General features: G+C 43.7%; 1 protein-coding gene across 2 annotated transcripts in view; it reads right to left on the reverse strand.

Annotated features, from left to right (window-relative positions):
* The window catches only part of Atxn10 (ataxin 10), a 143777-nt gene that overhangs the window by 58693 nt on the left and 63463 nt on the right, over positions 1 to 21621 (reverse strand). For both annotated transcript variants that reach the window (XM_078052542.1, XM_078052543.1), the window contains exons 8-9: positions 14903 to 15011; positions 13242 to 13411 (exon numbers count right to left, since the gene is read on the reverse strand). In XM_078052542.1, coding sequence (XP_077908668.1) covers positions 13242 to 13411; positions 14903 to 15011 — 279 coding nt within the window. The remainder of the gene's footprint in view (positions 1 to 13241; positions 13412 to 14902; positions 15012 to 21621) is intronic.

The following is a 21621-nucleotide window of genomic DNA, read 5'->3' on the forward strand; positions in this document are numbered from 1 at the left end:
GAACAGCCTGCAAGCCTTCTACAGAGGTGGGGCAGTGGCCCATGCACACACTGCTAGCTTGTGTGTGCCATGCTTTGCACATGCAATCTAGGCAGCTCTCCCAGCAGCCCTGCATGGGGATGTGGACCGATCTCACAGGTGAGGGAGGCTAGCGCGTGGGGAGGGGAGGGGAATGGCACAGGACCACAGGAGCTGATTCAGGGAGCTAGCAGGGAGAGCACAGGTGTCCCCTGACCACACTCAGGGCTTCCCACACCACCACTGCAGGGACACATCTCTGCTATAGGAAGTGTGCGGCATTAGCTTAACTCGGAATCTGCACATCTCATCACAGAGGCAGAACTCTGTTTTCTTCCTCTTTACAAATTCCAATAACATTAATAAACAGTGCACCCAGTAAAGGCCAAAAAATGCCAATTTAACCAATGTACGCTACATGGGCAAGACTTGAGAGAGGGAACCAGAGCCCATTTTTCCTAATACGCAAGGTAAAATTACATATGTAAAATTACACATGTAAAATCACTAATACAGAATAACTCTTACAAGACAATGAAACATCATTGAACTAAAAAAATTCAATTATAATTTTAATAAAATAACTAGAATTTTAGAACACTTTGACTTACAAGGCCCATGTAGAGAAAATTCTTGTGTGTGAAAATTTTTTATCCTATCCATATTTACTAACACTGAACTAACATCCTTCTAAAATTGCTAGAAATTATTTTTCAAAATTAAAAACAAATGAATCTTTAAAAGACGACCAAAAGGACTGATTTCTTTCTCTCCAAAGTGATGGAGAATGAGCTCCCACCTGCCTTCTGGAGCAAATTCTCCAGAATTCCAGCCAGGGTGGCCAGGTTGGAGCCCAGTCCTGCAGCTCCGAGGAGGGTGCTGCACTGCTCATCTGAGTTTTTAAAATCAGCTGATACTCCAGCTCTGAGCTGTTGTTTTGCTTTGTTTAGGGCTGGGGGAGGCAAAGGGTGCAGCTAAAGGTTTCCTGGGTTGACATTCCAGAAGGCAAGGGACACACTCTCCCTCTCCCTCTCCCTCCCCCTCCCCCTCCCCCAGGCCTACCCATAGGATTTTTCCTGTCAACACCTCCACCACCACAGCCCTGCTCAGACTTCCCCAACCTTCCTCCTCCACAGGCTGGCCCCTGGCTGGCTGTCCCTTGCTGCAGGTGCAGATAGATCATGGCCACTCCTCACCCCAAATGGAGAAGCCAGTCTCCAGAGGACACATGCACCTGTGTCTCCTATCCCAGTTCTGTTCCTCACAGGGTCCCCTCACTTGTCTTCCAGGCCCAGACAGTGTGGCACTCAAGGGTGAACTCAGCTCCAGCCCCTCCCATTCCCCACCTCGGCATTGCTAGCGACTTCATTAAAAAGTTTCCTCTTGGATTTTTCCAGTGAGTAAATTGAACATGGTCACTAACACATACCAAGAAAATAATGATGAATCATTCCCAGAAATTAGTCTCACGTTCAACCAATTATTCAAATGGCCAAGAGTAACATGAGCTAAGTGCCGCCTGTGAAGGGATTTGTAATGTAAGACATGCAATAACACAAATACCACAAAGCTCCCCCTGGAAGACAGCTGCACTTACAAGTGTGAGCACACGCACACAGGCACACGCACACACACACACACACTCACATTCACACTCACAGGAATAAATGACACAAAGCCTCCTGCAGTTTTCAGCAGAGGGGCCTGAAATGCTGTCTAAAAGCCTCCTCAGAAAATTTCAGCCAAACTGGCATACTGGCACTACTCGGAGGCCAGGAGGCCAAAGCAGGATGATCACAAGTTCAAGGTCAGCCTGGGCAACTTAGCAAGACCCTGTCAAAAAGAAAGAGCGAAAATAGACTAGAAATAAGCTCACACATATATGAAAAGAATGACAGGGCTTACACTTTTCCCTCCAAGTTGTGCGTCGTCTTAACACACATCTCAAAAGGAGACCGAAGCTCAGGAGTAGAACTGCCCTCAGGATGAACCTGCAGCAAAGATGCAGGGTGGTGGAGCAAGGCGGCCACTCCTGTCCTACCTGGACGGCAGCTGTGTGTGATTTTACCAGTGCTGTGCAGGCCCACTACGAGCACAGAGACAGCTGTGAGAGCTCTGCGGGCAGCAAGGGCGCCTTGAAGGCTCCTTCCCGGTGCCCTGGCACCAAGAATTCCTGAGCACCAGGATGCTGGCATGCAAGACAAAGCCAGTCAGTCCTGGGCACAGAGGGAGGGTAGTGAGGGTCTGGCGGCTCACAGGGGAAAGGGGAACTGGAACGGACCCCAGCCTCTACACTCTCGGTGCCCCTTCATGGTGCTGCCTGTCAAAGAGTGCAGGCCTGCTCGAAGGGCTGTAGGAGAGCAGCACTAACCACTGCTTGTGGTCAGCAACATCCAAGGGGCACCTGGGCACCCTAGACTAGAGGGGTCCTGGGCTTTGCAGTGAGTGGGATACCATCAAACATCACTGTAAACCCCACTCAAGGCCACATGGCGCTCGCAGAGGGTAGGTGCTGGCCTGTCACTACTACCAACAATGTAATCCTTACAGCCCACAATGAGCCCAGGAGCTTTCTCCATTTCACAGATGAAGTGAGACTTGGAAGTCAAGCAAAGGGTCACTCAGCGAGTAAACAAAAGCCCCAGAACTTAAACTGGTTCTTCTCTCCCACACCACAATCTCCCTGCACTCTGCTGGAGGCAGGAATGGGAGGGTGCTGGGAGCTGGCAGTCCAGGGCAGGTCGCCGCCGCTGGGTCTGCTCTCACTGCTTGGCCTGTAGGACTTGCTTTCATGCTCAGCCCTTTCAGCTCAGGAAACTTGGCTGTCATCCTGCCACTGGGTGGCATGTGCATCCTTCTTAAAGGACAGAAATGAAAAGCCAAGTGGGAGACGGGAGAGGAGGAGACAGGCAGGGAGTTGATGCAGCAATAAGACCCCGGTGGAGACTGTGCCCCCTCAGGCCACCACTGTACAAGGAATTCTCCCAGGAAAAGGCCCTGGCTCGTCCAGGAGGCTCAGGGAACCAGGGTGGCCATTACCACAGGTAGGTAATGGGTCCAAATACACACCACCAGTATGGTGCTAGATGCTAGATGTCCTCCTTGAAATTAGATTGGCGAGAGCTGGGGACGCGCCAGGCCCCAGGAGATGCAAGCAGAAACCTAGTGTACTTGTCTTCAGTCCCCTACACAGAAAGTACCCCCATGGCAGAGCAGGAAAGAGAAAGCAGCACTGAGGGAGGAGAAGAGGAGGGAAGAGAAAGGAGGAAGGAGCAGACAAATCAAACTCTCCAGGAGAAAGGAAGTCTCAAAGTCAGGCAACAAATATGCCCAGGCAACGCAAGGAAGGGACGAGAGGGTCCCAAGGCAACCTGGGAGAGGCTCAAAAACAGCTGAGACAAGGCATCTCCTAAGGCCAGACCGCCTGAGACTTGGGGACTGGCAGCCCTCACTCACCCTGCACAGCTTGACCATGAGGCCTTCTGGAAGCTCCGGGGAGCACTTTCCACCAGGCGCTAGGCAGCTGTGCTGCCCGCCCCCCCTTTCCCAAGTGCTCATTCCCAGTGCCTAGAATTCTGGCTGGTACACAGTGTATTTCAATCACACACTTACAGTTCAACAAGTTCTGTTCAGAATTAAAAGCTCTAACCCAGCGTCCTGGCTTCCAATTGCAGGGAACAATGCTCCTGCCTTTACCCCACTGCAGCTTGGCGGCACACTGGGACTCCACTCAGGCCCACAGTTTGAGCCTCAATGCCACTCATGTTCCACTACAGTATGACAGGCATAAATTTGAACTCTGCAAAAACAAGATAAGCAACAGGCTTTGGGGGTAGGGGCAGACAATGACCTCAAGTGCTCACAAAGAAAGTATGTAACAGTATGTCCTTCTGATCCTCTTCATTTTCAGTTGCTGCAAGGGGGAAGATCAAAACTATTTTAGATGTATGACAGTTCCATCTTGTTTTTTTTTTAAAGAAATGGAGAAAGCGCTATTCTCAAAACATTTGAAATAAGAGCACTGCTCTTTTTTAACCAAAGAAATGAAGCCTAGGAAGATATAAAGACATTTCACAATGTCAAAAATATTTCAGATTTCATTAGCTGGAGATTTGTAATAAAAACCTTAAATGCTCACATACCAAAAGTCCATATGCTAAAATCAGAACACCCGACAATACAGGGTTAATACAAATTATATTCCTTTGTAGAAAAATAAAAGAATGTCCGACATATTGAAAAAAAAACAAAACCTGTGTTTGTCTGCCTGTCCCCACTCCTTATATACAACAAACTGATGTGTGTACAAGTGTCCCTAGATTCCCTCCCATTCCAGACAGCAATAATTTCAGTTAGCAAAATTTTTCATCCGATATAATTAATTTTGGGGGGGCAGGGAACTGGTGATTGAACCCAGGGGTCCTTGACCACTGAGGCATATCCCCAGCCCTATTTTTGTACTTTATTTGGAGACAGGGTCTCACTGAGTTGCTTAGCACCTCACTTTTGCTTAGAATTCACGATCCTCCTGTCTTAGCCTCCCAGGCCACTGGGGTTAGGTGTGTGCCACTGCACCCGGCTGAATTAAAGTTTTACTTCTTAAAATCTTTCAATAAAAAGTATAGTTGAAACTGTAACTGCTAAAGCCTAGACTCTTGGCCCAGGAGGGGTCATGGTGCTGTGCAGACTGGATGTGGGACCAGGGCAGAGTCACCTCAGTTGTCAAGGCACTGTGCCTTCCTGCCCAGGACAGCAGCAGCAGGCACTCTCTACACACGTCGTCCTCCTCTCCTAACCAGCACTTTATTGTAACTACTAAGTCATTCATGTTCACTGTAAAGATCACAAACACATGTGGAAAAAAAAACAACAACCCTGTGTCCTCTCCGCCAGACACACCTGCTATCAGTGCTGTTTCTGTGGGTGATTTTGCCTTGCGCCAACTCAGATATAAACACAAAATGCAGAGGCTCATCAGGCCTGCCTTTACCCCACTGCAGCTTGGTGGCACACTGGGTCTCCTGCTGTGACCTGCCACTTACCAGGCACCACGAACTCCTAACAGTGCAGCAAAGGCTCTGGAAATACGATCTTTCCTTGGATGCCTACCACACTACCACAACTTACTAAAGCATCTCCTACAGATGAGAATGAAGACTGCTGCTGATTATATCAACAATGCTGAGGTCAGCACAACTGTCGATATGGTGACCCTGAGCCCTTGCCAAGCACTCACTTTAGTTCACCACACAGTGTCCTGGTGCCACACTACGCACTTCCATTTATGGCTGAGGAAGGCGAGTCATGAGAACGCTGAATAACCTGCTCAAGGTCACTCGGATCATTTGGCAGGGTCCCAGTGGGTTTATGTCAAATCTATGATAACCTGATTGTTTCTAAATCCACAAAATATCCTGGCTTATTGTGAAAATCAGTGCGATATTGTTCTAGTTTTCCATGGTTCATCTTGAAGCATTTTATTCTTCAATCAACCCCAAACTGTTTCTGGCTTTGTTGAAGGTAAGCTGAGTTATTCCCAGTGTTTCCTCGGCTGTCCACGCCCCACCTTCCAGGTAGGCTTGCCCCTCTCTGGGGCTGGTCATCCTTGCCGTGGTGACTTTTTAGAATGTCTCAGCATTCATTCCCAAAGCATATATTCTCTTCATTTCCAGTATATATTCCCTATTATGTCTGTGTAGTTTTGTGACTATTTTATCCTTAAAATATATTTTATTTTAAGACAATTTCCCAATTATTTTCATCTTGTTGTCGAGATTCCCAGGAGGACTTTGACTGGCCTTGTGAATGGGCACAAGCTGGCCCCTTCGCCTGCTATGCCTCCACCTGGTGGGGGGGCACACCAACCAGCGCAGCTGCTCCCCACGCCGTCCTGTAGAGTCCTCCTTTCTGCTGCTGAACACAGACAGATCAGATCTGTTTCAAATCACCTGGGCTTCAGCCTTCACAGCCGCTGGGCCACCACAGCAATGCCTTGCTCTCTGTGCCTGTAGCACAGGGAACCCTGAAAACAGAAGACCCCAAGGAGAACCTCGGGAAACAAGAGAGCAGCTGAGCAAAAAGTGCACAGTCAATCCTTGGTGTACTGGTAACAGTAAGGTGCCACTGAGAACATGTCTCAGGCATCTCCTTTCCCAGAAAATGTGAAAGCAGGGGAGCAGGGTGGGGAAAGTAGGGGTCCTGGAGCTGAATTCCACCTGTTATCACACCAAGCAACCTGATTCATGGAGCCAATCACCCTCTGTCCACTGCGCTAGTGCAATCAGTGGACTCTTCCTTGCAAACAGTGCTATTCCTTTCCCCAAAGAGAAACTGGAGTGTTCTTGTAACAGTAAGACAAAGGGGAGGGATTTCTATAGTCAAATGGTAGAATATTATCTATGTCTTTAAAAAAAAAAAATTACAGCTGCAACAAACGAACACGCACACCCTCTGGATAGGAATTTTAATTTCACTTACTTTAAGGGGAACTGTACATGCTCAGGAAAGAATGGCGACAGCTTGATTTATGAATTGTGACATATTTCTTGAGCTGGCATTACATTACAAAGAGGTGGAGTCCCAGGCAAGCCAGATCGTGCCTCTGCGTGCAGTCTTCAAGTTGGAGAGAGGGACTGGGAGACCTGCTCTGGCAGAAGAGGCACAGGGCCACTGAAGCCAGGCTCGGCCCCGAGGTTTCCAAGTCCCTCGATACTCTCCCAACTGACCTAGAACAGAGTTTGGAATCTCCACAGGCAATATTTCAAAAATATTTTTTAAATATTTACTAGATATTCACAAAAGAGAAATTCAACTCAGAAAAGCATCTATGGTTGAACTGACCAGAGAAAAGTCATTCTCATCCTAAAGAAAATTCTATTATTTGCTTTCACCTTAGTTCCTCCAAAAGCCCATCTATTAGAAAAGTAACTGACACAGAACAGAGAGGAGGATGACTCAATCTTGGTAAATACCATGAAATGCTATCACAGGTTCCTATTTTAATGCATGCAACTGAGAGAACTGAAATGAACCAGATCTACCTGCCTCGGGCTGCTCAGGAGGGGTGGGGAGGCAGGAGACTGCAGCTCCTCTACTACATGCTTCACACACGTGACTACACTCCATCCTGCCAGCCCCACAAGGAAGGCACAACTGTCTCCTGTCCCCATTTCATCCACAAAGAAGCTGAGGATGCCCCAATTCACACAGTTAACAGACGATCAACTAAGAAACTAGTCTGGATCTTTGAGCTCTGAAGTGCTGCCTCTGCCTTTTGTGCTGTCCCGGGCCTCTGCCCCTTTAGAGCTGAAAGACTATGAGCATCCTGCAGAGTTATGGATCCAGACGTCCCAAGCCAAACAATGACAGAGCAATTGATGGCACAAGGATCCTCTGCCTGCCTCGAACCCCAGGAGACAGCAGAGTCAGGGCACAGAGGCCCCCAGGAGGGAGGACACCATGTATCTGGGAAGACTTTGGTTCACTAAAGATGAACCACTAAAGGAGACACCAGGAAAAGGTGGTGGTGGGAGGTGTAGGAAGGGACTGAGCTGCTAAAGTAAAATTGACTGATAATTAAATCAAATGTTTCATATGCCACTGTTTTGGTGGCGGTCAGTTATGTACATGTATTAGACTGAAGACTCATAAAAACAACAGCCCATGTACACTGAAATGAATTAATAACCCGTATATGCTTCCATACACACTTCCACACAGAAACCGAGTACAGGCAGAGGCCGAGCGAGGAGCACCAGGGTCCACAGCACAGAGAGGAGGAGAAAGTATTCCTGCATTGGCCTGAGAGGTCCTCAAGGAGAAAGCACCCTGGGACCTGGAGTTCTAAAGGCCAACTTAAGGTCACTCAAGGAAGAGTGGAGGCAAAGAAGTCCACTGAGTGCTAATGGAGATGGAGAACACAGACACAAGCCCTGTCCACAGAGGGTCAAGGGCCATGCTGGTCTGGCCCATTTTACAGATGCTCAAAAGAGAACCCCCACCATGGACTAGTCAAACATGTATTTCTTTATAGAACAACCATTCCACCAATCGTCATCCAGCACTGGCACAAAGAACAGGCACCAAGAACAAGGAGCTGGACGAAGCCACAGGAAACAGCCCATCTCCTTCAGCCTCATGACTGAACGTGCCTGAGACAAGGAAGGAGAGGGCTGACAGCTGGCCTGTTCTCGGCTCCTGTGGTCACCAGGGAAGCTGAAAGGCACTGACCTCAGGTCATTAGTGGATAATGTGTAAACCGCTCTGCAACTTCAGAACTGACAGCAACGAGGCACGTGTAGTGGACAGTCAACAATATAAAAATCGACTGTTGTTCAAGAAAAATTTACTGAATGCTTTCCATGCACTATGTTCAATTTAAACAAGCTTAATGAAAAACGTATCATGGAGACTTTGATTTCTGTGAATGAAAGCCCATGACTGCTGAGCTGGAGGCGAGCAGGGTCCTGCTCACTTGCCGACTCCTCCACACAGTCCTGACCTGTTCTTGAAGGAAGTAATGCTGCTGCAAAAGCTGTGCACAGTTGGGTTTTTTCTTTGAATAAAGCATTCAATCAAAAAGATGTCGGGTCATCGGTGAAGAACAGAAGAAAGGGGAAGGCAAAGAGTGAGCCACACACTGTCACTCCAGGAAGAGCCCAGGAGTCTGCTCCCAGCCACATGTCTCCTTTAACAGAAGCCAGAAAATCTCCACTCAGGGTTCAAGGGTTTAAAGCAGACTGGTCATTGCAGCTGCAGCAAAGAAACACTAAGCAAGCTGAGGACAAGAGACAAGGTATGAGGAGTAGTTGGGAGAGACTTCTCCCTTCCTGCTGGGACCTGGGGAAGGAGGGCTCTAAGTTCAGAAAACACCACAACCCATCACATGTGCAGAAGGCAAGCCTGAGCCTCATGGGAAGGCTATGGGTAGCAGGAATCCTAAGGCCAAGCACCCCAACTCTGATACCTTGATCAAGGGTACAAATCCCAAAAGAAGAGGTTCTCCCAGCCTATGAACAGCCCTGCTCAGGGGACTGGCCAGCCAGAGGGCAGTGTCTCCTGGCGGCTCTTCTCAGACAGGCCTCTTAAAGTGGACCTTAGTTGGCGCTCATGGTGTGCACATACACAAGCGCCTGCTCTCTCTCCACTAACATGGCTGCCGAGTGAAGACGAATGAATGCAGCCCGGCGTTCCCACTCAAGAGCAGCGGGCTGGGCTCCCTCAGCCTCTCAGGGCCTTGATTTCCTCACTTAGAAAACGATGAAGACAAAATCTTTTCAGTCTTCTTCAGAGGCCCCACAGGCTGCAGTGACTTGGAAAGATGAAAAGGACTCTATAACGGGAAGGGCCACAGGAGAGAAGAGGTGCCATCCAGCAGGTGGACTCCACACTGTCGCAGAGAATGAGGAGATACAGACGAGCAGAGACTCGAAAGGCTTCTGCTCAAACTCCAGAGGAAACAAAAATTCTAGAAAAGCTTGTGTCATGCACAGTTTTGAGATCCTGGGTCAAGGAGGCAAGGTCCCAAGGTATTCCAAGAATGGAACCTTCCAGGAGAAGAAGCCCTGTCTATCAAGGGAATGCGCATATTTGACAAAGGAATGAAGGGAGACAGCCGAGAGGACCACCAGAGTGTAGGGTTAAAGCTAGAGGGGACTCAAGAGACATGGCTAGCAGCACCTTTGTTGTGAAGCCCTCCAGGGGGTCCATTTCAAATCTTCTCCTTGAAACTCTCTGAAAGCTCTCAAATGAGAGGCACCAGGATGTAGGAGAGGGAACACAGGCCTGGGAACGCACCAGCAGGATGGCCTTCCGTGAAATGTGGTTGGCAGAACCTGCTGTTCAAGACCAAGGCAAAGATTAAAGCTGGTGACACCTGCAGCTCACTGGGTACAATGTGGGGACACAGCAGACACTAAACAAATAAATCATGGCTAGTGCCTTTGTTCTTCTGGGTGAAGGATGAACCCAAGCTAGGTGAGGTGGCACAAAAGTCCCACGTTGTATCTTCAGTCTCAGTGCAGACACAGGCAAACATCCTCCCAGGCTCCAACTGGGAAAGAGTGGAACAATCCACCCAGGCAATGCCGTGAGAATGAGTGGTCCAAGGATAAGGACCTGCTTTTCCCTGAAACCATGAATGCAGCCACCTGAGTGCTCCTGAACTCCACCCCTGGAGGCAACAACAAGCAGGGAAAAGGTTTACAACGCCGATTGGAATCAGGATTCAGCTACAAGAGCAGAGAAGCTCCAACACATCCCAAATACAATTTTAGTGCTGCCTCTGAATCTTTGGAAAAAGAATAACACCCCCGAGGTAATGCTTTCAGGTTCCGGCCTCTGTTGGCACAGGGAAGGAACGGGGCGAAACAGAGGCCTTCTAATATTCAGAGTTGACTCCCTCCTCCCCTCTGCAGTGTTTGCTCAGAAACCAGCAAAGCAATGAGCCACCACACAAGTAAGAGCACCCTGTGGACTTCCCATGGGCCCCAGGACCTCTACAGCAGCTTGGTCACATTCTGTATTTACTTACGGTGCAACCTGATCCCCACTTCAGGGAGTTATTTCATAAGGCTTTTAAGGGTTACTCTATTTTGTTCCTATAAGAGGCCAATCCAAATTAGCAACAAAAGGGTAGTTAAACACAAGAAAAAAACACTTCTTTTGTGCTCCTCAAGAAAGGCAGTCTTGGTCATTAAAAAGGTAAAATGTCTTATTCTATCAACGTTTTTTAAAAATAAAAATCAGTCTAGTGATTTTCCAAGGGCAGATTAGTAGTCTTACACTCATGCCTGCTTGGAGATGAGAAGGGTGCCAAAGGATGCAGACAGCTAACAAAAGGACACGTTTCCTGCTGTGATGTTATCTCAAAGGAATTCTTTTTTTTTTTTAATTTATTTTTTAGTTATAGGTGGACACAATATCTTTACTTCATTTTTATGTGGTGCTGAGGTTTGAAGGTAGTACTTACATGTGCTAGGCGAGTGCTCTACCACTGAACCACAACCCCAGCCCTCAAAGAATCCTTAACAGTACCAACCACTACGTAACAAATTACTCCAAAATATAGTATCTTTTTAAATCTTCATTTTATTTTTAATCTTTACTCTAAAACATGGTATCTTTTTAAATGTTATTTTTAATATTTATTCCCCTTTGTTTTTCAGACTGGATGACCCTACTAACACATTTATATTAACTCTTTCCTCTGACATTTCTATCTAAATGTTAAGCATTCAATAATTTCTTACTAACTCCACATACTGTATTTTTTCAACTCTATATTTTCCATTTGGTTCTTTTTTTTTTTTTAACACTTTCTATTCCTTACCAAGATATCCTATCTTTTCATTCATGTGATATCTGATGCAAATTCCTCTGCGTCCTTGAACAAGACTACAAATGCTGTTTTTAAATCCTTATCAACTCACAGAAAGCTTCCACCAATTATCTGTTCTTTTGAGAATAGGACACATTTTCCTGTATGTCAAGTAATTTTGGTTTGTATCCTAGACATTATGCTATGGAAATTCTGGATTCAGTTATATTCCTCTAAAGAGCATGACTGATATTTTGGTTTTGGTAGGCAATTATCTTAGCTGGAAACAAACTGAGAATTCTGGAGTAGAAGCTCAAATCTTGGCACAATTATTTTGTCCTTAGCTTAGCTTCTTAGAGCCTGCTCCACACGTGTAATTCAGGAATCAGCAAGGATTTAAGTAACTGATACATAGATTGTGGGGCTCACTCTCTCCTTTACAGTCTCCTCCCCTCAATTTCCAATAGCTGTGTTTGCACACACACTCTTCTTTGGTTTTTCAAACTGCAAGACTACCAAAGCTTCCACTGCCCTGCATAGCACACACTGTACCATTTCCTTTTTCAAAGTGTCAATTTCACTCCAGAATCTGCCTGTTTTGTAAAATCTGAGTGTCTTCAGATAGCCGTCTTCTGTCCAGAGTTTATAACTATTAAGTCCAATAGGAGCTCTCTAGTCCATTCACTTAAAGAGAACCTCGGACTCCCACCCCATTTTTCACTTTTTCTCACAATGCTGTGGGTCATGAATTCAGAAAAGGCTTTGCCAAATCTGTGTGGCATCGGCTGGGCACATAAGGAAACAAGGCAGGATCTGTTTCCAACAGAGTTCTCACACACAGAGTTAGTGCCCTGATGCTCCTTGACAGGTGTCTTTATTACATCTCATACTCCAGGGTCTCTCCATGGGGACTCACCAAGTCCCATCATGGTGATCTCAGGGAACAAGCACTACTTGCATGGTGATTGGCTGCTACAAAGTTAGAAACAGGATCAATTAAGAGCTACGCCCAAAATGGTACAGAATGGCTCCTACCATGGAATACTGTTCAAAGCAGTCACAAGAGCTGAACAGATTCAAAGGGATGGAGAGATAGGTGCCAACCCTTGGTAGGGGAGTGACAAAGTCACACTGCAGAAAAATATGTAAAATAACATGTTTCTGCAGACTTCTTGGAAAATATAATCTGCCACACATTTAATGAACCAAAACAAAAGTCACTCAAAAGTAGAACTTCAAGAGACTCCAACAAACACTAGTTCAATGTGAAACATGCAACCCAACCATCCTGCAACTCATCACTCTCTCCCATGACTGAAATAATGGCCTCTACACTGTTCAGAAAGAGCTTTCTAAAAGCATTCTATTGATTTTCCAAAGTCTTAAGACTTAAAATTATATGTTCACTTCAAAACACACAGAAGAAAAGCTTCTGATAACATCATTGATAAATGTAAAACACGGACGAAATTAAAGGGACCTTTGTTTTGTTTTTTTCTTACAATAAATATCAAAATAACTAGAGTTTCTTTAATGCTTAGTTTGTGCTAGAAACTGTCTAGGCCTATCAAACACATTTTCATTGACTGGGAGACATAACAGTGTTCAAATGCCCAGGCTGTGAACAAACATCAGTAATGTACAGGAAAAGAAATTAGCTCCAACTCGGGACAAAAATAACACGAAATTAGAAAAAAAACACAATCCTAATGTTAATAAATATGATCTATTGTGTTTATTTATGGGAATAATATATGTTTGTTTTCACTGATGTTACATATATAATTTATGTATCTCTTCTCAATCTATTTTCTAACCACCTCAATTTTTCACTCCAAAACCATAATGTAGTCTAAACTCTAAATAAGGCAAAGCACAAATGACACATACTAATAAATCATCTTACCTTGTCTTGGTTATCTTTATTCTTGTAACACAGATTTCCAATCAAGCGAATAAGATGAGACTTAAACCCCTCGGCCATATTTGAGATGTCACCTTCTGCTTTTATGCAACCAGAGGTACTGAAGATGTTTGTGGTATCTTTTCCAGCTACATGAATTAGTCGTAAAAGATCTAGAATGAAAAAGATAAATAAACTTTGTTTTACACAAGAAAATATTTTTTAGTATTGGTACTAGCTTTCCATAAATAAATCTAATTTATTTTAATGCATTAAAGCAAAATAAAGATAGAGTACTAAAAGCTTTCTTTAAATAATGATTAAATGGCTCTTCTGCTTTTGCATTCTATTTTTTTGACTCTAGTTTTAGGGAGATAAGACATAATTATTTACCTTGATTTGGACTTTCTACTTTACCTACAAAGAAAAGTTGGCTAAAAATTTCCCAATATCTTCCTTACCAAAATAAATAAATATCATTCATACACACACACACACACACACACACACCTTTCTCTCTATAAGAATTCATCTGATAACGAGTCAGCTAAGTTAAAAATCACAGCCCATGTCTGTAACAAACCACACCACAGAACCAAGAGAGCTTTCCACTTCTCGATGGTCAAATAATCCAAGACAGACCTGCTTTAGCCACAGTCAGAAAAATAACATTGTTATACTCTCCAGAGCCTAGGAAAACAGATGATCTTCTAAGACCTGTGAGTTTGTGTTTCCACATTATTTCACTTAACCCTCTCGCCAAACCTAGTAATGGCAGACATCAGGTTCCCAGTTTTATAATGGAGAAATCACACAGAGAAGTTAGTAACTTGGCAGAGTGGGATGGCAACCCACACTTGTCCTGGCTCCACAAGGATTCTAGGTTGGCGGTGTTTTATTTTGATTATCACTAAAAGCACTGCACTCAAAATAGCACCCCAGGAGGGGATTCTAGCACCTCCCGCAGCTGACTGCTAGGTATCTTAGCCTCTGATACAAAGTCACTTTCCTTAGTCTATGGGCCTCCAGCATAAGCGTGGCCTCTTTAATGGAAGAAAGCAGGGAACAGAGATGACCAACACCAAAGCTCGGCTAACCACAAGGAGCAGGTTCCATTTGAATTATTTTCCAAATAGCTTTTTAGTAAAGATAGTAATACTTCAAATAATGGCTTCCTGCTTAAAACTGCTTTCCTGTAAGAACAGAATATATAAAACACATAAAGTACTTTTCTATGCATTCAGTAAATAAAATTGTGAAAAATTTCCTGCCAAGTTTCATAAAGTTAAAGTAATATAAAAAAAATAAAATCATCTTCATGGTCACAAGCCTCCCCTCTTCCTTTCCCCATCATCTTGGTCACATGCCTCCTGGTGACATACCCATTGCCAGCACCCGCACCACAGTCTCACTGTGCCCATCTTCCTGAGCAGGTGTTCCAAGGTCAACAGGAGGGAAGTGGTGAAACTTGATGAGGCTTCAGGTCCACGAGCCTCTGAAGCCTGAGCTAGTACCACAACACATGACTCCCCTCAAGAAGAAATACCCAAAACCCTCAAAGTGCATCAGAAAACTGAAAATTAAGAACCTGTGTTTGGATTTACATAGCAGCATGACGAGTCAAAGATTTCTTAACTAAAACACCATGTGTGTACTTCACTCACCGACCACACGTTCCAGCAGGCCAGGAAAGCCCTGCAGATAGCCCAGCAGCTCGGTGTTGGCCGTCATTTCACACAGCACATCCAGAAGCCTAATGGTGGCCAGAGCCTCCTGCAAAGTACGTGAGAAGCTAAATGATTTCATTTTATAGATCACCAGGAGAGAATGGAATACAACGTTAAATATGAAAGTAACATGCAACACTGCGTTTAGTAATGTAATTACTGAAAGGAGAAACTGAACCATGCAAAACAAAATAGAAGTATTATATATGTCCTCAAATAATCATCTCCCTAACAGCAGACATCCACCAGGGAGAATGCAAGATTATGTGTCATTATGTGTCTTCTTGGAGCAAAGAGTCAGAAAAGTTCTTATTCAAGCAAAAATACCTTCCAACAGTGGGATAAATGTTCAAAATTACTAGCTACGCGTACATAACATTTATGCAAATACTTTCTTTTTAAAGCGTTTCCAGTATTCAAGTTCTACTTTAAAGATGCAAATATCCCATGAAATACATTAATTTCTTGTCCACAGGAATCCTGTAAAGTGTTGTGGTTGACAAACTCTGGCTTCAAGATCTCTGTATTATTTCTGGGTAAATAAAAACTTATATGCAGTATCTTGCTGGGTTGGAAAAGATAATATTATTTGAACATGTAAATTCACATAACTACTAAACGATCTACATCAAACAGAGTACATGACAAGGAGCTACCACATACCAACTTCATGGTATTAGGTGGTCTACATGGAATTCAAAGAAGCAGAACTTTATAGAACTTTTAAGCCCCACTGTTAAAGCATTTGACAAAATGTGGTAGAGACTATAAGCTTAGGTCATAAAGTTAACATTCTTCAAAAGAAGGATAAATTACTTTGTTAATACCAAACATGTACTTATTATTCTCTAACTAGGACATTTAAAGGTAATATCTTAATCTAGAAATCATAAAATAAATAGCAAGAAATAGCACATTTCTAATGCCTTGGATCTTTAACCTTACTTCATAGCTTTATTTGCTAATTACAGAGTTGAGGGGGGATCTAGATTAGAACTCTGAAACTGTACTTTGAACATGGAGACTTGAGCTAATGTATGAATGTCTCAGGGCTCCGGCACCCTCTTTCCCATTTCTCCTGAGAAATGGCTGGCTGATCAGGGTGAGGCAGAGCTCGTGCAGACACCATGTGGCGAGGAAGCTGAGAGACACCCCAGAGATATCAGTAAGTGAAAAACATCAGGAACAATCACACCTCAACATAAGCCAGGCAGTTTTAAAGTCATGATGCCACAAAGATAATTAATTAAACCAGCTCACTGGTCACCTTGGAGTGAGGGCACAGAACTGACCAATTACTCTGAAGACTGAATCAAGGGGCAATCAAGCATTTCCTTGCCTTAACTAAACCATACTGTCTGGAGCCTAACAGTTGGCTAGGGAAAGTTTCTCTTTATAAAATATGCCTGCTAATAAGTGACAAATGACTGTGACAGTCAAAATGCCAAGGCTTCACATCTCAACAGTTGGGAGATTGAAGTAATCATCAAGGCCCACCAACACCTCAGATATAGAAGGCCAAGCATTCTGCGCCTCTGCTGAAAGTGGGCACCACAGCAACGAAACACAATTGCAAAACAGTAACCCATATCCAAACACACCTCAAGAACTAACCCTCCTCCACAGGCAGAACCCACCAGAGACGCACACACCAACATCGGAACCGTAGGCAACACCCGAGGAAAAGATGCCGGCACCTTAGCTGCAGCTAGCACACAAGAGGAGAGGAGGAAAGGAAAGCCTAGGTATTTAAGGAAGGTGGAGACCTAACCCATTGTAGGCATGGCCATTATCTGCATCCATATTTGAAAAATGAACTCGAAAAAAGTTTATCAGACAATGGAGAAAATCTGTGCACTATTTATCTGGTATTAAAATTTTCCTGTTAAACTTTATAGGTACATTAATTATGATGCACTTGTGTCTGATGACTCCTCATCTTTTAGGGGTATAAGTCTGTGGATGAAACGAGAGTGAACTGTGGGACTGGAGTAGTTCAGGGGGAGCCCTGTCCAGCAGGCCTGAGGTCCTGGCTCAATCCTGCACCCCCCCACACACACACATACAGAATGAACCAGAAAAAAGGAAAAGAATGAATGAGGACACTAAAGCTGGGGACGGCTGACTGAGCTTCACTACACTTTCTTCTCTTAGTCTATTTGGAATTTTCCATGATTAAAAGACAGAAATAAAGAGACAATGAAGGGGTTGAAAGACATGCACTGGAAGTGTCTTTCCAGTCCTAAATTCTATGATATTAACCAAAATAAACCCAAAAGAAAATTAATTTATCCCCACCTTAAACATGCCAAATTTTCATCATTAAAGTCCTTTTATTAATAATGTGTTCCTAATGAGCATCTGGAAATTAAAATTAACAGCCAGGAAAATCACTCTTAAAAAACTAAGGGTAACGAGTAAAATGTCCTCCCAGATATTTAAAAGTACCCTAAAACTATATTAATTAAATCAGGTACTGAGAGACATACGCAAACAAAAGGAGCAACATTCCAAAACATTTTGAAAGGGCAAAAGAAAAAAAAAAAAAGACTGGTCTCCTGGTCCAACTCATCTCTCTAACCTTCAGCGTTTGAGCCATTCTATACCTTTGTAAGTGATATAAGAATAAAAATGATGCCAATATTTTTGCCCAAAGATATACAAATTAGTTGTATCAGGACAGAATGTAATTAATCGTTGCCTTCTGCAAAGGCCAGTTCTGCATGTATTCATTAAATACATTTTACATGCATGTAACAAACATACACGGACACATGTTCATTTAAACGTTCCTTTGCTACATACAAACATGTAGTTCTTTACGTTTCCTTTCTCCAGTTAACATCGTACTGGCTCCTTCTATAAAAGCTAAACATCTAGAAATGGATCCAAACGTATGCAGCAGCTTCCTACATCAGAAAGTACTAAAAGCAGTTGAAAACAACATGATCTGACTCGGTAACAGGTCAACATTTGAGAAGCAAGGGGTATGTACTGCTCAGCAGAGGGAAAAGTTCATGCTCAAGGACACCCCACTTACATGCACAGAAAACAGGCATGCAGAGGTGGGAGACTTCCAAGTCCACATGCCAGCAATACAGAAATACTCAAACCCACCCCGACGCATACCAGGGACTTTATAAAATCTTCCACAGTCAAAGGACATAAATAATTCATTTGAATCCACACATCACTTCTTATCTAAAAATAATTTCTATATTAATCAAAAGTGTGGTCTAGGAACTGAAAGAAATGGGGTTTACAGGTAAATATGTCCACGTTGTAAGTGGAGAAGTTTACTAAATTTCTAAATTTGACAAAAAAATTCAGGTCATTAAGGATAACATTGATAAGCCTAACTACATTAAGAACAAACAAAAAATTCTAAAAGCTAAATACACTACAAATAAATTCAAACAAAATTAACTGTCAATGTCAAAGATAACTTAATATGCAAAATAAATGAACATACTGGCCCTGAAAAACAGTAGAGAAATGTAATCAGTTAGATTTGCAAAGGGTTGTTGTTATGGTTTAGATGTGAGGTGTCCCTCCAAAAGTTCATCTGGGAGAAAAATGCAAGAAGATTCAGAGGAGAAATGATTAGGTTGTGAGCAGATGAGCCCAATCAGTGAATTAATCCCCTGATGGGGATTAACTGAGTGGTTAAATCAAATGGTGGGTGTGGCTGGAGGAGGTGGGCATTGGGGGTGTGGCTTTTGAGTGCATGTTTGTATCTGACAAGTGAAGACTTCTCTGCTTTCTGATCATCACGTGAGCTGGTTCCCTCTGCCACAATCTTCCACCAGATGTTCTGCCTCCCTTGAGCTCTGAGGAATGGACTCCACTGTCTATAGATTGAGACCTCTGAAACCATGAGCCCTTGAGTGAACTTTTCCTCCTCTACAATTGTTCAGGTCAAGTCCTTTATTCATAGCAGTGAGAAAGCTGACTAAGACCATTGTGACTCACAGTCTTGCACTGCAGTGTTCTTTCATTTAGAACTGTCTCTAAAATGTAACTCTCTGACCTGTTAATCAATTTCTGGGTATTGATAATCCCAGATTTACTTGTCCAAAATTGCAAAGAAATGCCTAGAAGGATATTTACTGTAGCATTATTTTTAAAAGTTTCTTTTAAAAACCAAACCTGGAGGGCTGGGGTTGTGGCTCAGCGGTAGAGTGCTCACCCAGCATATGCAAGGACCTGGGTTCAGTACCACATAAAAATAAAGGCATTGTGTCCAACTACAATTATGGAAAAAAAAAAAAAAACTCTGGAAACAATTGAAGTATCTATAAGAAACAAATGAAAAAATTATGGTGCATCTAAATAGTGAGATGCTATTCAAATATTAACAAATGCATTAGTGTTGAGATGGAAAGATATATAAGTTTTATCACAAGTAAGTGACAAACCAAGTTAAAGAACATCATATGCAATAATGTGAAAAAGGAAATAAAAAGCATGTAGTTGTGTGTATATACAACAAATATCTTTAGGGAAAAAAACAGAAATACATGCAAATAGCTCTGTAGAAAACAGGGGCTAGGCAAAAGGAAGGAAACTTCTTAACTTTGCTCTAGCTTAAATAATTTTTCACAACAGAGAAAATATTATTTGCATAATGCAATAATTTAAGCCCTTATCAAAATGGAATAAAACAACACTATTTTTACTTATTCCATGAATATACATTAACTGCCAACTGTGTAAAATGATTTAATATGTAGTTGCAAGAGCTAAGAATGAAAACCCTACAAACTAAGAATAATTCTCACCACATACAGATGTAAGGAAATATGAAGTTAAAAGAAATGTTTTTTGAGCATTCAGAGGAAAGGCAAGGCTCATGAGCAGTAAACAAGATGTGGGAAACTAAATCTCAGATCTTACAGATTAAGCATTCTGGAGCTGACAAGACGTATCCAACCTGGAAACAAGAGTGGGTGCATTGACATGAGAACCCAAGATGAATTCTATAAAAGAACACGTGCACAGAACTTCGGGTTCTATGGCCAGGTATATAAATTAAAAAACAAACACAATTAATATGACCCTTCTCACTCTCACTTTCCAGCCACTGAATTATGAGAACTTTATTGACTACATCATCTGCAAGAGTGCCACCAATGGGTGAGCGTGGGCTTTGCTGAGAGGGGAGAGAAGTGAGCCCTGGATGTAGCTCTCACTGACTTTTGGGCACAGATGCCTCTGCCACAGGTGACTTCCAGCCAACCATGGATACCTAGCTCAAATCCTCAGTGTGTGGTACCCAACTCAGAAGCTGGTGCAGGCCAACTACACTGGGAACTATTTTAAACACACACATGGGGTCTTCTTAAGAACTACTGTGGCATTTACTTTATTTACTTTTGCACCTATCTTGAAGTACAGCAAGTGTGCATTAATCTGCATGAGTCATGAGTGTGCAGATTGATGCACTTCTTATCTCAGCTTTTCCTACTCCATTAACATATAATTCCTCCCACCTTAGAGAAACAACTATTTAAGGGGAAAACATAAATTTTCCTTAAAAAAAAAAAAACCCACTAAGTAACTCCGTACTACAGTACTGAAATGCTTTCAACACAAGTCCTGGGAATGGACCAAAGCTGTGACTTAACAAGTGCAGTGTTATGTCTTCCTGTCTCCTAGAGAAATTTTTAAAACTTTCTGAAGCACAGCTCACGGCTCCTCCTGCTGGAAACAGGGAAATCTATCCCCAGAAAGCAAATGCAAAGAGTGAGAAAGGACCTCCCTCTTCTCTACCACAGAAAAGGTCAGTGAGCCAGAACCTGATCGGGTGACCTAGCAGAGAAGACCCACAGCAGAGTGGCTTTGAGCCAAAGCACGGGCACAGAAACCCACTCTCGTGCAGAACAGTCACCGTCACAGCGGCACCGACCACAGGAGCTAAGGGCTCTGCACCGCTGCACACAGCACTCTGGGATGGCTGTGCCACTTCTGTGCTCTCTGCTCCCCCCTGGCAGTGGTGGGGGTCCTCTCTGGATTCCAATCCCTCCACCTACTTGTCCGCCTACTGCCAGCATCATTCACTCCACTCCACTGGCCCATTCCAATCAGTACACAACAGACTTACCATTTTTTTTTTCAAATATGTTCAAACTCAAATCAACTCTACTAAGGTATAACTCAGATGCAGTAAATCTCACCCACAAGTGCACAGCAGTGTATGCACTTCCGTTACCCAAAAAAGTCCTCTCCTATCCCTCTGCCTTTGGCTTCAGCCCTGGTGGCACTGGCCTGCTCCAGTCTCACAGAAGGGGAGCCAGATGCCTGCTCTCTGGCCCATTGCATATGGAGTCCTCCCTGCGACAGTAGCAGAGAGCATTCCTTTTGTCTACTGAGCAGATTTCCAGAAAAAGAACAATTCCAACCTTACCTCGAAAGGGAAGGAGGAATAGGTACATATAAAGAGAGACTCTCCAGCGAAGAGGCAGGAACAGAAGTGACGCCAGCTAGGCCTGTGCCCTCCACAGAGACCAGGCCCAGTGCTCAAGGATAGGCGGGAGGGAAGAAAGCCACCTGGAGTGGCCGAGAGGGGCAGCAGGTGCTACAACTGGAAAGCTCCCACAATAGCTAGGAGAAGTGAATTTTCTAGAAGGTAGAAAATAGTTATAGATACCAAAAGG

Source organism: Ictidomys tridecemlineatus, chromosome 6 (assembly GCF_052094955.1).
Source record: "Ictidomys tridecemlineatus isolate mIctTri1 chromosome 6, mIctTri1.hap1, whole genome shotgun sequence".
Lineage (NCBI taxonomy): Eukaryota > Metazoa > Chordata > Mammalia > Rodentia > Sciuridae > Ictidomys > Ictidomys tridecemlineatus.